A 19,822-nucleotide genomic window follows, 5' to 3' on the forward strand; every position below is an offset into this window, starting at 1 on the left:
CTTATTTGCATTGTGGAATATTCTTTGACGCTGCAGAGGAGGTCATTGGTATCAGGCAATTTGGAAAGTCAACATATGCTTCTATTTGTGCCTGATACTTTGGATGGTCTTTGTTCTCTTCTATTCTGGCACTCTCCTTTTCCTTAGAACAGGTTCTATGGCTCCTCTTTAGCTTCCACTTTAACACCTGCACTTATCCATGATACAGCTTGCTTGATCTTGTCAACTCTTCATGCTAGCGTATCTGGGTGGATCTTTACTTCAGGTTCTTGGGCTGGCTCATTTTTCATGATACACATCTCTTCCTCAATGACAATTTCTCAATGGATTGCTACAGTGTTTGGGTTGCTCTTTACTTCAGGTTCTTGGGCTGGCTCATTTTTCATGATACACATCTCTTCCTCCATGACAAATTCTCAATGGATTACTCATATTTTTGTCTGTTGTTTATATATTTGTATACCTTTTGGTTCTTATATGATAAACACTATCTATATGCTGTTTGTTTCCTTCTTACTTTTGGAACTTAGCTCCCTTTGTTTATTAATGTAAAGGGCTGTAGTGGGGCTCAGTCATAAACTTTTGTCTTTTGATTGTACTTATGAATGAATGTCTTCTCCCTTACGGGAAAAAAAAGAGAAGGGGGGGGGGGGGTGGTCTACTTATTGAGCCATTTCTGATGCTCTTCCTAAAATATGTTTGGCTTTAACACAAAACAGTGCTGGTACTCTGAATAGCAGGAAGCTCAAGAAAAGACCACCAAGAAGAGCAGCATCGCAGTCTCTAAGCCAATGTTTAGTGGAACCTAATGAAATGTAACAACTATAGGTCGTCAGATGCTAAATTGACAACAAAAACATAGGGTCTTAATGAAACAACTTCTCTTGAGTATATTGAATCAAGTTGACACATCAACAAGTAAGGAAGCTCTTGCCCATATCCTGAAGCGTGAACAGCTTGATATGATGGAGCATGTGATTGTTTCATCACTTCAATGCCATGCCAAAAACTTGGCCTGAGTTTATACGTGGACCTTGGAAAGTGACCTGTATAAACTGGTACTTGCAAGCTCAACTCAGTTCATGAAGAGGATGAAGGGGTTGGTCCATATTTGCTGTGCTATCAAAAATTTGATCATAGGAGATGAAAAAAATATGGTTCCATCTATGGTTGCTGCACTGGACCATACTACGATGATTTGGGGCATACCTTATCATACTGAGACTTGGTATTGGCCCCGGTAGTGAGTGTTGGTACTGAGGTATGAACTGTATTGACACATGGTGCAGGGTGTATTTGTTGGGTACTGGTATAGGATCTGGTATAAACACTGCAAACTGGTACAGGGTGTTGGCTTCATCAGCATCATTTGATAGCTATAGATAAGACAAGGTGATGATCAAGCTTGTCACCTTGGGGTAAAAATACCATGCAAACTGGATCAAAACTATCAAGGTGGCTCTGCATACAGTACCAATAAGTGAGCATATATTCATGTTACACTTGGATGGTGACTAGCAGAAGCATAAAAATTGATATCTTTGGGGAGTTCACAGAAGTCTCAATCTGAGAGCAGCACGAAAGGGGATAAGGACTCAAAAGGTGGGTAATCTTACAAGTGCTGTACCATGGACACATGGACACTTGGAAGATGAAATATATCTAAAACCCCAGCTGAGAGAATTTGAACTTGTAGAGGAAGAAAAAATGAGGTGGACATGTGAGGAAAAGTGGAAAACAGAAATAAAGAAATTGATTTAGAGAAGGGAAGTAACAAAACAGATGCCGTATATGTCAAATTAGAACATGATAGGTAGGTCGGTAGTTTGAAGCTTCGCTGTGGCCAGAGAAACTTTGCATAAGGAAAAGAACAGATTTAAGAAAATTGAAACAGGTTGAGCATTGTGAGAGAAATCTAATTTTGGCGAGTAGATTTGTTTTTAGATGTGGTAACACTATATTTGCTATTGGATCATGAATCTCAATTCTCAAATGCCAATGCACTCTTTACATAAAATTTTGATGGCCTTACTGAGGCAGCCTTTTTTTCTTTCATGCAGTATGATGTTTCTAGTCTAAGTGTGTATATCATTTTTTTTTCAATTAAAATTATGAAGTTCTAGGATCAACATAGCTTCATCAATGAGAATTTGACTCCATATTTCTCCATGCTTATGTTAAATATTCACATGAAACATTATTGTTTTCCATTTTTCTAGTAGGTTTTCTTTCACTTTTGAACTAACCATGCACATATAATTGTATTATTCAGGAGGATACAAGGGTGATGAAAATGGATATAAAATTCCAGCGGGCACTGATATATTTCTTTCTGTAAGTTGATTATTTGTTAATAGATGTTGTTGTATTAAAATTCTGTGCAATATTCTTTGGTTTTGATTAACATATATTGGTGGAAAATTATTAACGCTCTTCCTATTGATGTTTAATAAAAGCATTATTTCACTCCTTTATACAACTAAGGATATCGAACTCTTCTAATTTAAGTAGGTTCCTTGAACAAGTAAAGAGAGCTCCTTATGTTAAAGAATTGGTCCTTACGTGATTAAAGGACCAAATTTCAATTCAGGTCTGACTTGTCACATCTGAATCGTCAACATTTTAATCTCTTCTGTAGATCATACTCCAATTGCCATGTGTCATGTAAATTTTACTTTGTGTAACATTTCGGTAGTGGAATCAAAGGGGTAAATGATGTTAACATGGCTTAAAACTCATTATCAGTGGCATGTTAATATGCAATCAATTGCCTCTAGAATGTTCTACGATTTCACCTCATGTTAGATGACACCTTTTTCTATTGTCAGCTGGTTCATGATTTGATTTTGTATCCCATCTCTTAGCATTTGGTTCTTTTGTCATGCAATTAGCCATTACTATTTTTTCTATTCCATGTGTCCATAGGCTGTGTACATATCAAGCTATATAATTCCACTACCCCACTCCAACTGGCCGCATCCTGAGTTCAAACAACAACTACATTTGGATTGCACTTGAGAGCTCAAAAAACCATGCAATCAGCACGTTTATGAACCATGCTGGAAACTGCAATAAACATGTCCACAAACTACACCTTGGAAGATGCCCCTTGCCAAACTGCATCAGATTGCCATCCATAAAATTACTTCTGTTTGAATTTTAAAACCCCAGGAAACCCTTCACCAGGTTCAGATGTGGAACCACTTACAAGTTGAAGCTGGGTGGCAACCACCCAGCTAGTGGGCAGTCTATGAAGGGCCACCTTTGGTGTCAGAATGGTGGGTCTTAGCCTCTTTTTTTAACTCTTTACTCCGAATTTGCTTATGTTGTATACATGTCTACTCACCTATCCAAAATGTTGAACCATACCTAATTACAGTTTATGCCTAGTTAACTCCTAAATTGGTATCAAATATTGTAGGATAAATTTATACGCTCAATCTGTGAAAATTAGATAGAATATTAGAGAACAAAAAAATTATGTAGAACAAGGAAGATAAGTGAAGGGGAGAAAGCTTGTAAACAGAAAATAGACTCCTCCTCAACAATAGGCGGGTCCTGATCTGCCTTTAGATATGTCCTTGTAAAGCTATTCAATCAGCTCATACATGTATCATTTCCAAGGAAAACTGATTCATGGGCATGACACCTTCCAATGGTGGGTATAATGTGTCTGTTGGCGCACAGGATGGCAATTCTGGAGCCTGCAGAGAAACTTATATGCATGCATATCCTAGAAAAAAGCATTGCATTATATTTCTTATAATTACCAAATATATTTTAAGGGTGCAAAAGTATAGATTTGCACTTAATTTCGTGCTTGAGGAAGATGCTGCTATGTTAGGTGGAAGAGGAAGGTGTTGAACACTTGAACTGAAAATAAGTTTGGATGTGCTGCCCAACTATAGCCTAATTTAAATGCTAGTGTGTATGTTGGAAAGTTTCTTTGATCCCACATTGTATGCAAGTTGTTTCACATGAATATTTCTCAAAATTCTTTCTGGTGGACCACCATACAATTCTTGCAGCTGGGTTTTAGCCTGTTCAATGCCTTAGGTTTGCAACATTTTTGTTTGCATTGCTAGCCTCTATTCTATCTTCAGTTTTTTCAACAGCCGGTGCATATGTTCCCATTTGTTAAAGAGTTATCAGCACCACATCAAGGCAATGCATTATTAAAAAAAAAAAAAAAACCATAATGGTGGAATATCAGTATTTTCAAATTCTTGGTTAAGGCAATCTCTAAGAGTGCATTTACTTTATTCAGATGAGTCTTTATTTGGTTCTATTGTGGTCTTCTTGAGTAACTTGTATTTACTCAAGTATATAACCTCCAGGTATATACTTTTGTATCTCCAGGTATATAACCTCCACAGATCACCATATTTTTGGGAGCGACCAAATGAATTTGAACCAGAGAGATTCCTAGTCACAAAGAAAAGCGAAGGCATTGATGGATGGGCAGGCTTTGATCCTGACCGAAGTCCTGGAGCAATGTACCCGAATGAGGTCTACCACAAGCCCTTCTTAGAGATTTTCCTTTTGCTTTACTAGTGCAAGGCTTCTAACTGATACCTAGTGTTACATGTGATCAGATAATTGCTGATTTTGCCTTTCTTCCCTTTGGTGGTGGGCCACGCAAATGTGTTGGTGACCAGTTTGCACTCTTGGAATCAACCATAGCATTGGCTATGCTATTACAGAAGTACGATATTGAGTTGAAAGGATCGCCAGATGAAGTTGAACCGGTCACAGGAGCAACCATTCACACTAAAAATGGTTTGTGGTGCAAACTGAAGAGAAGGACATTACAACAAGTTTAAGGGTTTTGCCCAATGGAGTTTTTGAAAGTTTTGGGTAGCCCTTTTACATAATATAATAATCGTCAATCTTTGCAACATGTTCTGGATAAGTTATATAATGTGATATCTTCTCTTAATTTGCATCCTCGTTTACAATGCTTATTCCAGACGTAACAGGGCATCTGCAATGAATACAAACATAATTCTCTCATAGTTCTCCATCTTCTCAGGTTGCCATGAACCTCATCCAATAATTGACGTCCTTGTGGTTTAGAGTGGACTTTTGGTTTCTTATCTTCCACCCTTTGTTTTTGGAGTTGCAGATTGTGATCAAGGTAATTAAACTCTGAGATGTTAGCAACACTGGCAAGTGGCCAATAGCAAAAAGATATCAGCATATCAGCTAATATATTCTTTTCCTTCTGCCATCATAATTTGTCTTGGCAATCAGTTGTTTCAAGCAAAAGTACAAGAAGATGGTAAAACAATATGCTAGAACTATATTGATATAGTCGATGTATTAGTTTATATTGACTATGGAGAAAAGGGGGAAAAAAAAAAAAAAAAGGGAAACAATAGATGTTATGCCCGTTGATTGTGGCTACCTAACACAATATAAAAACCATGATCATGATTGAGTGTTATAGGCTCTTCCCGTTGTCTTCTATAGTATATGATTATTAAGCCATAACATTTGGATAAGTTTCTAAAGATACGATATGGTTTGGTTCCAAAAATACTAAGATTTCGGTTCATCGACCAAGAAAAAATTAGACCAAAACAGCAAACAATAGTCCAAATTTACCTATATTCTTTTCTGGTTTTGGTGAATAATTTACCTATATTCTTTAGGTTGTAGAGATGAAAGGCAAGTAGTCTTAAGATTTGAAGGAGCCATGACCTGATAAACTGGCACCTAATTCCGCCGTTCCATTCCATAGCAGAGATACTCTGATCACAAAATGTACATAACGTCATTTCATCTTTCTTGCTTCCACTTAGCAGTATTTTTAAGATGGACATGGCTACCTTCAACAAGGGAGACTGAACTGACCTCAACCCCACGTAGTTCTAAGTCTTTCTGTAGGCCAATGCTGTAGCACAAGGTTGCTTGCACTTTTATGGATGTACCATTATGACTTTGTGTATTTTACGAACAACTTTCCTTTCTTTTGGAAATTTTGTTCTATTTATAAAACCTAATAAGTTTTCAAAAATATTTCTCTTGCAATTTCGAATTAATTTGTAGATATTTTCCTTTTAAGTATCACCTCCACCATCAAGTTATAACTATCAAAATTAATTCTATCATCCTGCTGTTATATCGAATCACAAAGTTAGTTCTTAGCAATATAGAAGCTGGTTGTTATTGAGTAGCAACACATCATGCTATTATCCAGTAATAAATTGGAGATACTTTATATTGATCCAATGATTGAGACATGTCATCGTGCAAGCTTGTGGTTAGCCACTACATCAACCAGAATGGAATAGAGTGTATGCTTTTCGTACTCTGGACCACAAATATCAGAGACGTCTATTACCAGTTTACCATACATCATTGTTGCATCTATAAAGCGAGGAGTTGGTGACCCACCAAAAAGTGAGATGGTCTCTCAAAGAAAGGTCATAGCGAGGCCTAAAATCTAACCGATGTTTGTCCTTAAAATTCATGAGAAAGGTGCAAAGTTAGCAACATCTACCATCTAGAAGCAAAACAGACATCCGCACGTCAAAGTAGATGCAAATATCTACTCGTTTTCCTTTTTGTCAAATGAATTCAAGATAGCACAGCCCAACAAAATCTTAGCTTGTTCTGGGTGAGCAATAGTGGATTGTCTACTGTTTTCTTTTCTTTCTTTTTTTCTTTTTACTTTTTTTTTGGGTTGAAGCAGAGGAGCCAAAGGCTATTCATCAAGAGAAGAACAGAAGTGGATGGTCTGCTGTTCAGTGAGAATCAGTGCGTTGAATTTGTTTTGCACTTTGATGTGAAAACATTATAGTACAAAATGGATTAGATCTGACAACTATACTAAACCAATTGGTGGCTCCTTTTGTAAACTTTGGTTGTCCAAACTCATTTCATAAACAAAACTCGTTCTTTTTTGGGGATTAGGTTCTCTAGTAGATGGCTCGATAGGCAAACTACATTCAGCATCGGTCAAATCCCTTAATAGGTCAGAATGGTGGGAAGGGGCTTCTCTGTACTTCTGCAGAGAAAAAGGGGGATCGCTGTTCACAACCACTCCTCCACAAAAATTTTATCTATTATTTTGCCTAACATGATCATGACCGAAGATAGAGAACTGGCTAACATGATCCAGATAACTCAGCCCAACAATATCTTAGCTTCGTCTAGGTGAGCACCGACATGTCTTAGACAACCTCTAAATTCCACCTTGCTAGGCTGTAATCATGCTTTGGATTGTGCCACAAATAGCATTAATCATTCCTTCTACATTATAAACGCGTTTAGAAAGGAAAATATCTTTGGGACAATTGTTAGTGCACCAAAAAGTTTCTCATGCTTTGGTAATATTGTCATGGCAGCTTCTTATTCCACCACTCTTTCATGTGTCTCACTGATTCCACAAATCATATCAATCCCCTCGCACCATCTTTTGCACAAAAATGGGCACCCCTAGTGCCTAGTGTTACTTACTCAAAAATTAATCAAAATAATTTCATAAGGAACCAAGCATATAACATCCACTTTAGAAGACACATTGTGCCAAGCCAACTCATCTGGAGTGGTTGGCAACAATAATTTTGTCATTGCTCGGAAAACACAAAATATGCTTGCTTGATCCAAGTGGCACCAACCTTCCTAGATTGACCAAAATATATCACAAAAAAAACTCCAAACCTTGGTTTTTTACCATGACCTTTATTTGTTACAGGCATAGCTATGGTGGTTGGGCATCTAAGACAACGTCACCTATTTTGGGTGGGTATAACTTGAAAGTAGGCATAACTCTAGTCCTGGAGATAGTCGCCAATTCCCATTTATCCCTCGGTTGACTGAACCATCAATGATGGTCCGACGAGCCTGGATATTAACTAGGATAAGCCATGGTTGTCATTTTTCTTTTTTTTCAGGATGGGAATGGGATATTTAAGGTGGGATTAGCATTTAAACTTTTTTTTTTTTTTTGGCAGAGAATGTTTTTTTTTTTTTCTTGGTAAAAGCATTTAAACTTGTTCGGACAAACCAATTTTATCCCCATCTAAGGATTATACCGTATCAAGGTACAACTTACAGAAAGAGAATATTTGGATGAAAAGTTAAAATTACTCTCATCTTTGTCATCACCTTTTGTTAATTAAAGCTTACCACGCTGGTAAAATTCTTTCTATTTGTACGAAATGACGTGGTATCCGTTCGTTTTTAGCAGAACTTAAAGGGGTTGGTGGTATTTAAAGGGGGGGGGGGGGGGTATCCTTCCCTTAACAATAGGACCATTGTATCAAAGAAATAAAGAGGTTTTTTTGGTCATTTCACAGATGCGAGTGGGATTAAATACGAGAATTACCCCGGATCTAGAGAACCCAAGGGACCACGGATCTATCCCAGGATAAAAATGTGTTATCCCATCTCTTATGTTTATCTCAAACGGGTTTAAAAATAAATAAGGAATAAGTCTCACCGCTAATCAAGCACAAGGGTGGAAGCGTCGTGATCTGGGTGGGACCCACTCCAACCTAACCCCTAATGAAAGCCGCACCCTTCTGGCCTTTAAGATTAAGCAAAAAAAGAAAAAAAGGAAAACACTAAAAAGATTAAAAAAGAGTCCGGCATTTATAATGAAATAACAAACGTCGGGTCATAGTTTTTGGCCCTTATCCTCCCATCATCGCCGAGGTCATCCCCCTCGTCCCGTTTCGGTGCGGGGGGCCCCACTGTCGGCGCCGTGCGGGAGACTCAAGCAAGCCGCGCCCGCTTCAACCCACGAGCCGCCCGCTCTCCTCTCCCCGCTCCTTCGACACCAGTTTAATCAACCTGCTCCCTCGGATAAGACGAATCACTCGAAGCTTCCCATGGGAGAGGGATCTCGCACTTGTATCTGTAGGGGCACGACAATTAAAGCATGATGGAGGGACAACAGGACTCGGGATGAAAGAAAGGACCGGCGTGAAGCAATAGTGGCGTGTCTGTGGAGGAGACTGGGATTGGAACATGTGCACGTTTTGGTCGTGTCTCAAACCTTGGTTTATTAGGTTGGCGGACTTTGACCGGACGTTGGATTGGGAAGTAGATGATGGAGTTCGGTACAGGAGAGATGCGGACTCTTCTTTCTCACCGGGATCCAGGCCAATTGGCATGTGCAGTGTGAGAAACTAGTTTGATTATCTCAAGATTCTTATGTTAAATTTTGTCTTGATGTGGATTTTGGCTCATCGGCAAATTTAGAGAGGCAATTTTTTCTTTTCTTTTCTTTTTTTTTTTTTTTGAGGATTTGAGATGATTGGTTGATTACAAATAATATCTAGAAAAATATAAGAAATCATCAATTATGATGGCCAGCAATATAGTGCTAATTGAGACAAATAGAGTTACTCCGGTAGGAATTTTCTAATTCTTATAAAGTGCTAAACTTTGTTCAACCGACAAAAAAAAATAAAAAAAAAAGATTTTTTGCATCAAATTTTGGTTATATGTATATATATATTGATAATTGATGAATTTATTTGATGGATTTATCGAAGTATGATGTCTACTAAAGATAAGGTTACCATTTTAAAGCTAACTCATACGAAGATATTTTATCATAGCATGTGATGATGAATATGATTGGTGTTACAACATCTAACTTTGTAAAGAGCACAATTAATTAAAAATACACATAGACAGAAAAACTAGAGGGGGGTGGGAGAGAGAGAGAGAGTGTGTGTGTAAGAGAGAAAGAGAAAGAGAGAGAGTCTAATTTTAAGTTTATTTTTTATCGGATCGAGAAGTATGAGAGTATGATGAAGAAATTTTAGCTAGGTAGCCTAATTAAGAAGAAGAAGAAGAAGAAGAAAGGAAGATCGTTATTGACCAGCATAGATTCTCAAATATCTTTAATGAAAAAAGGATTCTCATATAGGACTCCACTTCCATATTCCAAGTTCAAAGCCAACCTTCAAAAATATATACAATTATCTTTTAGGATGCCTTGCTATTTAAAAAATGCCTTGTATTAATCAAATCAATCATAACCTTATTTTATTATGACCTTCCTGGCTCCATGAGTTACTTCATTATCTGGGAAATCTTTTCATTGGTATATCATCCAACTAAATTAATTGAAATTGATTACACCAAAGCCATATGCAAGTAGTCCTCATGGATCATGAATTCAATGTTACATTTAAGATTTTGCATTTTGCTGCCATGGACGGCATAATGTTGGAGATGGCATCCATACATAATTAATGTACAAGAGAAACTCATGCCTCACAATGCCAACCAAGAGTATCATAGGGTTTGGGAGGTATCTTAGACAGCTTAGCTACGCAAACACCAACTGATAGAATAGTATGAGCTGTAATTGATTTATTAAGTAATTTTCTAGTGCTAGTTATAAGAAGATAAATTGTAAAGTATCTTCCTCTAGACTACCTTTTATACCAATACAGTGGGAACTATCATAATTATACACTGCTTAATTCAGAAGTAGATTATGAGAATGCCACTATCATTATTTCATTAGTAGCAACGTAATATTATGTAGCTTCTATAGAAGATTTATACTTCTGCTGTTGTTAACTAATGGACACTTTTATCGGACATGTATATATAATTTGAAAAGAAATATGATTGGCAAAAATTTTACACAAATTGATACAATGGAAAATATTTAAGATTCTTGATTTTGGTAGTTCTCTCTGGTTTTGCAAGTGGAAAGCACTTTGAACTGTCTCATTTTAAAAGAGTATAATATAGAATAAAACTCATGAAATCACCTCCAAGGCCCTTACCTCTTAAACAAGTAAACTAAAATTTAAATAACCTTATCCAACGCATGAAAAACCCTTATTAAAGTTAGCAGCTATCTTTTTGAAAATTTCCTTAATATGCTTTATAAAAGTTTTCTTTTCACTTGTCCCTTCATTTCTTAAGAAGCACTTCATCTTGAATGCCCCTTTCTATTCTAGTCTACATACTTGCCGGTGAAAAATGGTGGATTATAGGGAACCATTTAAAGAGTAAAGAAAATAAGAAATTTATTTTAATATTATGGAGTATTCTCATAACATCTATTTGAGCTGTAAAGAGTATATGCTTTGATTATTATCATAATAATAATAGTAATATACCAAATAAGTTATGCATAGTTAATTACTTAATTCATTGATGGATAGCCAAATATTCTATATTTCACTTTATAATAAACAAATTTAAAAAAATAACATTATTATAAATAAAATTTGCTAGTCTGACAATTTTTTTTTTGCAGAATTTTGCTAAGTTTAGTTTTAAATCCAAAATATCACAAAATTAAAATGTTATAATACCATCAAGATGCTAAAATAAGACATTTTCATCAAACACATGATTTTAACTGTGGCGGAGTTAAATATGAATTTGATTGAACTTTAGACATAATGCGATCATTACAAATATCACAACTGTATTATACATACATAGGCTAGGACTTAATGATGTAATGTCAGCCCCCTTTGGTAATCCCAGAGCCACCCCTAATCACCTGATTAATTAGTTATAAATGATCATATAAACTACGTTGTTATCTTTATTTATAGTGATATAAAGAGATGGATGTCCTTGATGTCTTTCAGCCTTTTTATTAGATAAATCTAATCTGTTCTCTAATGAAAGGAGATAGAGTCGAAGTATGTTGGGCTTTGCCTGCATAAGTTTAAATCTAACTATCAAAGGATTTCTAATCTCTTTCTAATGTGCTTATATATTGCAAAATTAGCAAGGATGTCTAGATATGACAGCATCTATTATATGGATAAAAGAAACAACCGAAGAATTGCTTCACTAGATGGAATAGCATAGCAAGTGCATGGGAATTTTCAATTACTTTCACGTCTACGATTTCACAATTCATTTGAAAGGTAAATTGTGATATCAAAGGAATCCATCCTAGATTAATTCCTTCTTCTTTTTTCGATCTTAGCTAAATAGAAAACTTTACATTATATCTAGACTGTCACTCGAATCCACAAATCAGTACCTGACCAGAACTTGACATGATGTATATACATATATGTAGAACATGTTTAATTGAGTATTTATTCTCGACTTTAAGCAAAGCATATCTTTTCAATTTTTAGCGCTTTTTCATTATATAGTTAATCATTACTTGCTTGTTTTTCATGATATAGTTTTTATAGCATATATTGGATGTTCTAAACTTTTTAAAGCATAGATTGTTTAGCTTAATTAGCTTTTCATCTCATGGGTACTTGGACTCAAGGTCCATCCTTCACCAACTTGATACACATTTTTTTACTCAGACTCGAACCCTAATCGATCCTTCATGATCCATTATGGAACAAAAGATAGACCCGACATCTCAGTGGGAATAGTTCTGCATTAAAACCGGATTTAACCCCCTCTTCAGCCCACACTTACGAAGCTTATGCTCCAAAATCCAAGCTCTGAAGCCAATATGACTCACCTTATGGAAACTTGGGCAACTCAAGTCCTAGTTCCCCAATTAGCAGCCATGTGATAGACCGAGACTTCTCAACAGAAATCAAACACTCAATTCTTTGTTTCGCAAACAATTTTATTTATTTTTAGTCTTTCTTTTGTGCATAAAAACAGAATACAGGTCTATAAAATTTATAGAAAGCAAACACCAGAAGGGCTTAGCTCTGATCGCTGAATCCAAGTCAAACAAGAGGGCTGCATGCAGCAGTCATGCCTCTGAAATGCTTTACCCTCCAATATATTGAAGTATAAATCAGCATTTAATAAAGCCTTGTTCTATATATTAATAAAGAGAATGGTCAACCAAACTATTTCATGGAGAACATTCGACCACATGTTTGAGAAAGGCAAGATTGAGTTCAGACTTGAGACTGCTGGTTACGCCGAGCCGACACCACACCCCAATTCATACAAGTCAAAGTCACCAATCCATGTGACTTCACCACTCAGAAACCGCCACGTCACGAAAGAAATTTGATCGACGATGCTTCCTCGAACCTCAACCTCGTCCCGCAGACCCGCATAGTTAAAATTCCACGTCGCATCCGTAGAGCCCCACGATCTCGTTCCTTGGACGGCCAGGATCTCATGTAGAGTCATCCCTTTGACACCACACCCACATGGTCCTCTCTCTTTATAAACCCGGCCAACCCTTTGCCTCCCCTCCGCTGCCTCCACCACTCCACCCTCAGCCATGGCCATGAGCGACACCAGCTCAGGCCCGCCGGAGTGGGCTCAGTTCTACTGCCAGAACGGCCTGGGAACCCACCCGGCCGCCACGCCGGCCATGCTCGGCCACATGTCGGGCGGCGTTGCCGACTCGACGGTGGTCACGACCACGTCGAGCCCGACGATCGCCGGATCGAGCAGCAGCCCGACTTCGCACCCGGCCGCCATCGAGGGCCGGGTGGGGAAGTCGGCACGTCGGAGATCGAGGGCCTCCAGGAGGGCCCCGACGACGCTACTCAACACCGACACCACCAATTTTCGTGCAATGGTGCAGCAGTTCACCGGCATCCCTTCGGGACCGTATTCATCTAGTTATCAGCCTAGCAACAGGCCAGTGATCAACTTTGGGCTTAATTTTAATGATCCTCTTCGCCAAGCCACGGTGGTGCCTTTTGGACGCCTCCAGCAGCTGCAGCAGCAGCAGCAATACCAAGGGCAATCTTTCCAGCACCAACATGAAGGAGGACATCACTACCAACCTCAGCAGCAGCAGCAGCAATCATATGATGGTACCATGTTTGATGGTAACCATGATATTTTTCTTCAAGGTTTTAGCAATCCGAGGGCCAACTTGGAGGTGACTGATGGCTTTTTCTTGGAAGGCATGACCGGCCAAATGATGCCAAGGACAAACTCCACTGACACAAGAACTAATGGTTTTTTTTCATGAGGAAAAGGTAAAGGATTTGGGGGAGAGGTTTAACTTTCGCTTTTGTAAGAGAGAGGAGGAAGCACTGACACATGTAAATATTATTGTGATCAAAATATCTCTATCTTGTGGTAAATGGAATCTTTCTAGAATGTGTTGTTTTAAGTGGCCAAACTTTTTGTCTTTTAAAACGTGCTCCAAGGGATGGAGTGCACAAGGGGACATGAATGGATGTAGAGGACGGTGGAATCCACATAATTAAGTGGCACTCCCTATTCTAGGGTCAACATCATGCTGATTAGGTTTCATTTGAATTGGTCTTCGGATGTTGATGAGGCAAATTTTATTTTTTTTGCTTTCAGCGAAGAGATTAGAATTTTCTTCAGAGATTAAATTTAAGCACCGAATTTGGTATCGTACTGTACTTGTGGTGGACTGATTCATCAGCTTTCCGACTGGCTTGACAAAAGTTGGAGTCATATTTGTCCAAACACGTGGTTTTGACTTGATGTAATATAATGCAATTTTGCCTGCTTGCAAGCAGCAAAATTTGCTATCTGGAAAGGATCTGGCATAAGTAACCTTCCAGTGGCTGGTGTTCAGAGAGGTAAATTGGCCAAAGCATGTGTTCCAAAGTAGGGGTGTTTTTGTCATAGTTTGCTTCCAAAGTCTCACCCACATTCATAAAATTTTGTTTCTTGAATAGGTGCAGTAGTTTTCTTTTCAAAGCATGAGATCACCAGTTCAAACATCGCCTTTGAATGGATTCCATATTTATGATAACTAGAAATAAGTTCGACTCAAGTCTAGTCTAATGCCATTCTCTTCTTCCTACGACTTAATTTCTCTTTTCAATTCTTTCCGAGTGATGGCTCATGTTGTGATCTTATTCTTGCATTTCCATTTTACCAGGAAGAAAACACCGACAAGATTTTTCTTGAAACCCCAGTATTAGGATCCTGAAGAATGTTAGGTGGCTTTTGATTGCAGTTGATTTTGTTAAAAGAGGTCTCTGCGAACTCCTAGTTTCTGGTAAGGAAACATAGATTGACCTCCTTCAGCTGCTTGCACGAAATAAACATTCTTTCTGCATTTACTGAAGTTTATGTCGCTTTTAAGGATTTAAATAGTGTCACATAAAACTGAATATTTTAGGCCCTGTCATAAAGCCTAGGCCCATGACATAGGTAATCATAGAGCTCCATGAGCTATATGTGCCCAGAAAAGGATCAAGAAAAAAGAAGATGACGAAAGATGCAGAGGTCGATTGGCAATCCAGAACTTTAAGGACTCAAGATAAAGGATCCTCCGCACAAGATTGGAGTCCTCATACGAAGCTTGCGAGCCTCACTTATCTATTTGCTTGACGTGTGCATTCAGCATAAAGAAGAATACTCCTGGCACATAAATTGGCAAGAGGAATTTGTTTGTAGGCATATATGAAGATTCTTCTAGCTTGCCATGCAAGGTTCATCATCGTGCCTATTCATGAGTTTTCTTTTAATCAATTTTGAGAATCCTTCATTTTTCTTGCTTCACTCTGGTGCAGCCTATGGACTACTAGCTCCACATTAACAGCATACATTTAAAAGAAGTTCAGCCAGAAACTAATAGCCCTTGGCTAAGTTTTACCAGTTGTTGTAGATAACGATGTAACTCAAATTATCAATATACACAGAACTCACCACCGATGGGTCATGGTAACTAAGCTGGTCTTTCAAATATCATGGGTCGTTTTATGGTATCAGAGCAAGTCGATCAGAACCTTGCATATCTTTTTTTTTTTTTTTTTTCAAGACATGGCTAACTCATATGCCTCTGCCACTGCCTTGTTTCCCATTGGTGCTAATTTCGGTGCTGGATTTTCTGCTACTGATGGTGTCATTACTCCAAATTCTGCTTTGAAACAACTTCCTCGAAGCCTAATTGCCATAACTATTTATCGTGTCACTCTCTACTTGTGACATTTCTCCTTGGTCGCGACTAGCTATAGTTTATGTATGTTGTTGGAACCCACGCAACCCCTCCCAAAACTCTTGAAGGTGGCCAGCCCAATCCAGCTTAATTTTATTCTCTCTGGGAGAGCCAAGACCAGTCGAGTCCAAGCCTTACTGAAGGTGTTCTGCCCCAAGTTAAGGGATTGCATACTTCTCAGACTGTTTAGGCATGACTTGAGAAGGTGTATTGGGCTCAAATGTCGAGCTCGTTCCATGAAACTTCCAGTTTCAGTTGCAGAGTCTGAAAATGGAGGGCTTTCTAGGCATGAATAACTGAGTCCATGAGAAGTAAGTAATACTCGCTTTACATAATTATCATGCGCCTTGCCGATTAGAAAGTTTGGTCCCAAATCAATCATGTGATTCAAACAGATCTTTTCGAGCCAAGACTTTCAATCAATACCTTGCATTGAGGATCATCTAAGTTCTACTTATGTGATGTATGTTGATTATCTGCATTATTTGTTTAAACAACCTTTACATGTCCTGTTAATTATGTTGCGAAATGGGATCAATAACATGTGGCTCCTCACAAACTCATCCATTGTCAAACAGATGTAGAGTTTACAGGCCTGTCTCATGCAATAAACTTTTTGTCTTCAAAATTCAAACGCTTCATACGCCAAATATAATTGCCAAGTCTGTACTTAACGCGCACATACACATTTACTTATGTGTGTGTGGTTATATAAATGAAATTAATATGAAAGCATGTTAAATACAGGTCCTTGGATACAATTTCGAACAATAGTTCTAATCAGAAAGAAGAGATCTACTAAAAGGTTGCAACCATTGGTCTCCATCAATGTAAGAAGTATTGAGGAATGGTAAAGCTTTTGCATCACTCAGCCGTTGAACATATGGTGCCCTCATGCTTAGATTTGCACCAGGCCCCCTACACGCGTGTTCTCCAAAAAATAAAGTCCTGTCACCGGAATGAAGTCAGAAAACAAAACATCATGATCTCATTCGGTAGAACTCCATATAGTTTCTGTAGTTGATTTTTTTTTTTTTTTTTTTTTGTTAAAAGAAATTCATATATACTAAGTTTTGATCCTTACCGATCTCTAGTGGGGTCGTTGAAGTCGTTCCAGCCTTCTGGAGAAATGATGTCAGTCATGAAAGTATTTATGAAGACGACACGAGAGTAGGGTCTCCATGCTCGGCCTAGCCAAATTCTTCCAGTTCCACCAATGGTACAGTTGACAAAGGAAAAGCCAGTGTTCTCATCAGCTGATGCTCGAGCATGCGCGGTCACTGCTCCATTTACTACCTTCCATCCAGCAGGCACTGGAAAGGCTATTGAAATTATTTCACAATTCTGAGACACAAGGAAGCAGAAAGTTAGACATGCTAATTCTTTTTGATGAGAAGAATAGACATGTTTTTTCCTTAAACACTATTTGTTGTGGGAAAAAGTGGCTTCCTTTCAATATTGTTACATGATGAATGGACTTCAGAGGACATGACTTAGATGCGTACATATTCCTTTAATATACATCTGTGAGCCCTTAGATTTGTACATTGCTATCTAACGAGCAAGTATTACATCAAAAAATCAAGGTTTCTTTCTTCTCAGTGTATTTTGGAGAACCATAGAACATACATCAGGCACTGTTAGAGAATGAAATCTGATTGATTCTAATAGTCAGCTGTCTGATTCCAAAGCTATTGCATCCTGTGAGGAAAGTGAAGCGAGCTGCATCTTTATCCTAAATGCACCATATGCCACTTATCTTATCCATGGCATCCTTCATGCACAGATGACTGTTTTCCAGGGAATCATGACAAGAAATAGGCTTCCTTAATGACACAATTAATTCAGGCCTTAACCAGACCTAAACCTCTATGTATTTTTTTTGATGCACTAAACCTCACCTATATACGTTAACAAGTTCAAATGACACATAGTCCTGAAATTCTATGTGGGACAGTGAGCTATACAAGTTAAGTAACCAAATATATTCTTTTTTATGAGAATTTGGCCTCAATGTATGCTTACTATGACTAACATTACTGCAGCTTTCTCTTCTTCTTCGAAACAAAAAAGAAAAAAAGAAAACACCACAACTTTTCGACGCTTGATGGATTTCTCTGCTCAAGCATACCATAGTGTGCTTGGTTTGGTATTTGAAAAAAAAAAAAAAAAAAAAAAAGCAAGGTTGAAAGGTGTCTTCGTCCAGAGTTCTGTCCATTAAAACTATAAGTTGAATAGGTAAGTTGCCAATATTTTTTTTATTATTTACCTATCCAATGCATTGACCAGCTTTGCCTAATATTTCCTTAAACAATCCTATACATCTACTTTTTGACAAATTATTGCCACTCTACTTTTTGACTTCCTAATCTTTATCATTAGCCATAATATATTCACTAATAAACCTTGTCACAACGATATTTTGGGGCTTAGTCTTTAGTTCACCGGTAAAGTTATTAATCTGATATGAAATTTACCTTTTCCACTTCCACTACTGTAGATTAGGATCGGGCCATAGTGGGAATCTTTTGGCTGGTCCTAAATGAGCTCTGTCTATCTGTCACCTAGAAGAATCTGGCACGACTATATACGTAAATCCATGATGACACGATCAAGAATTGAGCCTGTTTGAGTAGCATCCCAATTTACAAAGTGTACTAGTCCTAAAGCCAGGCCAGCCTACTTTATGGACAACCCAAATGTAACATCCACCAGTCTATCTTCAGAACCAAGTGTTTATCATGTTATACTCTAGTATTTCGAGATCATGCATGAAACCAGGGAGTAAACATATTATAAGAGCATGGATGGAGAACGTACTTACCTCATACAAAGATCTAGCATTTCCAAAGATGAAATCAATGGAACCTTCGATGTAGCACTCCTTGAAGTAATGCCTTCCCGTGTCATCATGAAGGGTATCCTGCGCTCCGAAGAACCCACAACCCCAGAAGGCAGATTGATCACCAGCAACCCTAATTGCCGCAGCCTGGCCCCCGTGAACACCAGGATGTGGTACTGGAGCTACATTCTAGGATTTAAAGACATTGAGGAATTAGTTACTTGCAATGTAGAGTTGTTGGACAATTTCAACAATTCGAACTGCATGTGTTTCAATTATATTACCATGAAACTTATGTTCTTGGCAATGAAGTTGGCGCCGAAAATGGTGACTGAAGCACTATAAAATGTGCCATGTGTGGAGTTGGCAGTGTCATTCCAAGCTATTGCCGTCGAATACAATCCTTGCCCTTGAAATGTGATGTTGGACTTGGTCCTTGGAATATTTACCTTCTCACTAATATCAATAGAATACATTGTTACTATAATGTACGTGCTAAATACTGGAAGACATAAGAAAACTTGTTGCTAGCTTACTAGTATATGCCCTTGTTGATCCAAATAATAGTCCTTTTCTGGCTAAAGTTTCCAACTGCATCTACTGCAGATTGTACCGTAGTGAAGTTGCAACACCCATTGCGGTCGACACAGAGAATTGAAGTTGTGTTTGTGTCGGGTGGGGGGAAGTTTGGAGGGAAGTCACTGCATATGGTTGAATTGGATTTTGGATCATTGCCATGGTGATGGTGTTGGTTTTGCTGTGATTTTTGGGTGCAGCATGAAATAACATCTGGTAAGAAGGATGGTGTGAAGAGGTCAAGGTCGAGGAGGCATTGGAGACATGGTGGATATTGGAATATGAGTTGTGTTGAGAGAAGACCTACAATGATGGAAGATAGCAGGCTGAGAGAAGGTCTCTTTGGGCTCATGGTGGAGGGGTGGATGTGAGGGAAGTGGAAGGATGGGTGGTTTTATAAGGAGGTGATTTTTCTTGTAGAGAAATAGGGGTGGGGACTTTGCAATGCACTTGAAGCACAAGGCTAAATAACATGCCTTGCAAACCACTATTTTCTTGAGTTTGGGATGTCAGCCAACCTACCAAGCTTACCAAATTTTTCATGGAACAAAAAATAACACAAGTCCCAATCTTAGCATGGA

The 19,822-nt window shown here is 38.2% G+C and overlaps 3 protein-coding genes across 3 annotated transcripts in view; 2 read left to right on the plus strand and 1 right to left on the minus strand.

Moving 5' to 3' along the window:
- Positions 1-4,939, plus strand: part of LOC105039690 (cytochrome P450 97B2, chloroplastic) — a 31,738-nt gene extending 26,799 nt beyond the window's left edge. The window contains exons 12-14 of the mRNA XM_010915942.4: positions 2,273-2,334; positions 4,360-4,509; positions 4,596-4,939. Of these exons, the coding sequence (XP_010914244.1) occupies positions 2,273-2,334; positions 4,360-4,509; positions 4,596-4,823 (440 nt within the window). The 3' untranslated portion in view covers positions 4,824-4,939. The remainder of the gene's footprint in view (positions 1-2,272; positions 2,335-4,359; positions 4,510-4,595) is intronic.
- An 8,180-nt stretch (positions 4,940-13,119) lies between these two features.
- On the plus strand, positions 13,120-14,014 carry LOC105039691 (uncharacterized). Its single transcript, XM_010915943.4, has one exon. The coding sequence runs from the start codon at positions 13,166-13,168 to the stop codon at positions 13,868-13,870; it is 705 nt and encodes a 234-aa protein (XP_010914245.1). The 5' UTR covers positions 13,120-13,165; the 3' UTR covers positions 13,871-14,014.
- Positions 14,015-16,431: 2,417 nt separating this feature from the next.
- Positions 16,432-19,594, minus strand: LOC105037393 (probable pectinesterase 8). The gene is made up of 5 exons (XM_073250904.1): positions 19,202-19,594; positions 18,950-19,121; positions 18,648-18,854; positions 16,908-17,167; positions 16,432-16,771 (listed from the first exon to the last, which is right to left on the minus strand). Exons 1-5 carry the CDS (start codon positions 19,591-19,593, stop codon positions 16,600-16,602), a joined length of 1,203 nt encoding a protein of 400 aa, XP_073107005.1. The 5' UTR covers position 19,594; the 3' UTR covers positions 16,432-16,599.
- Between the last annotated feature and the right edge of the window lie 228 nt (positions 19,595-19,822).

Source organism: Elaeis guineensis, chromosome 1, assembly GCF_000442705.2.
Source record: "Elaeis guineensis isolate ETL-2024a chromosome 1, EG11, whole genome shotgun sequence".
Classification (NCBI taxonomy): Eukaryota; Viridiplantae; Streptophyta; class Magnoliopsida; order Arecales; family Arecaceae; genus Elaeis; species Elaeis guineensis.

Bases quoted from the DNA above. Each gene is read 5' to 3' on its own strand.
- LOC105039691 (XM_010915943.4), top strand. From the start codon at position 13,166: ATGGCCATGAGCGACACCAGCTCAGGCCCGCCGGAGTGGGCTCAGTTC.
- LOC105037393 (XM_073250904.1), bottom strand. From the start codon at position 19,593: ATGAGCCCAAAGAGACCTTCTCTCAGCCTGCTATCTTCCATCATTGTA. The intron at 19,122-19,201 runs GTAAGCTAGCAA...TATTGATATTAG, and splicing joins ATCAACAAGGGCATATACTA to TGAGAAGGTAAATATTCCAA. The intron at 16,772-16,907 runs GTAAGGATCAAA...TTCCGGTGACAG, and splicing joins AACGACCCCACTAGAGATCG to GACTTTATTTTTTGGAGAAC.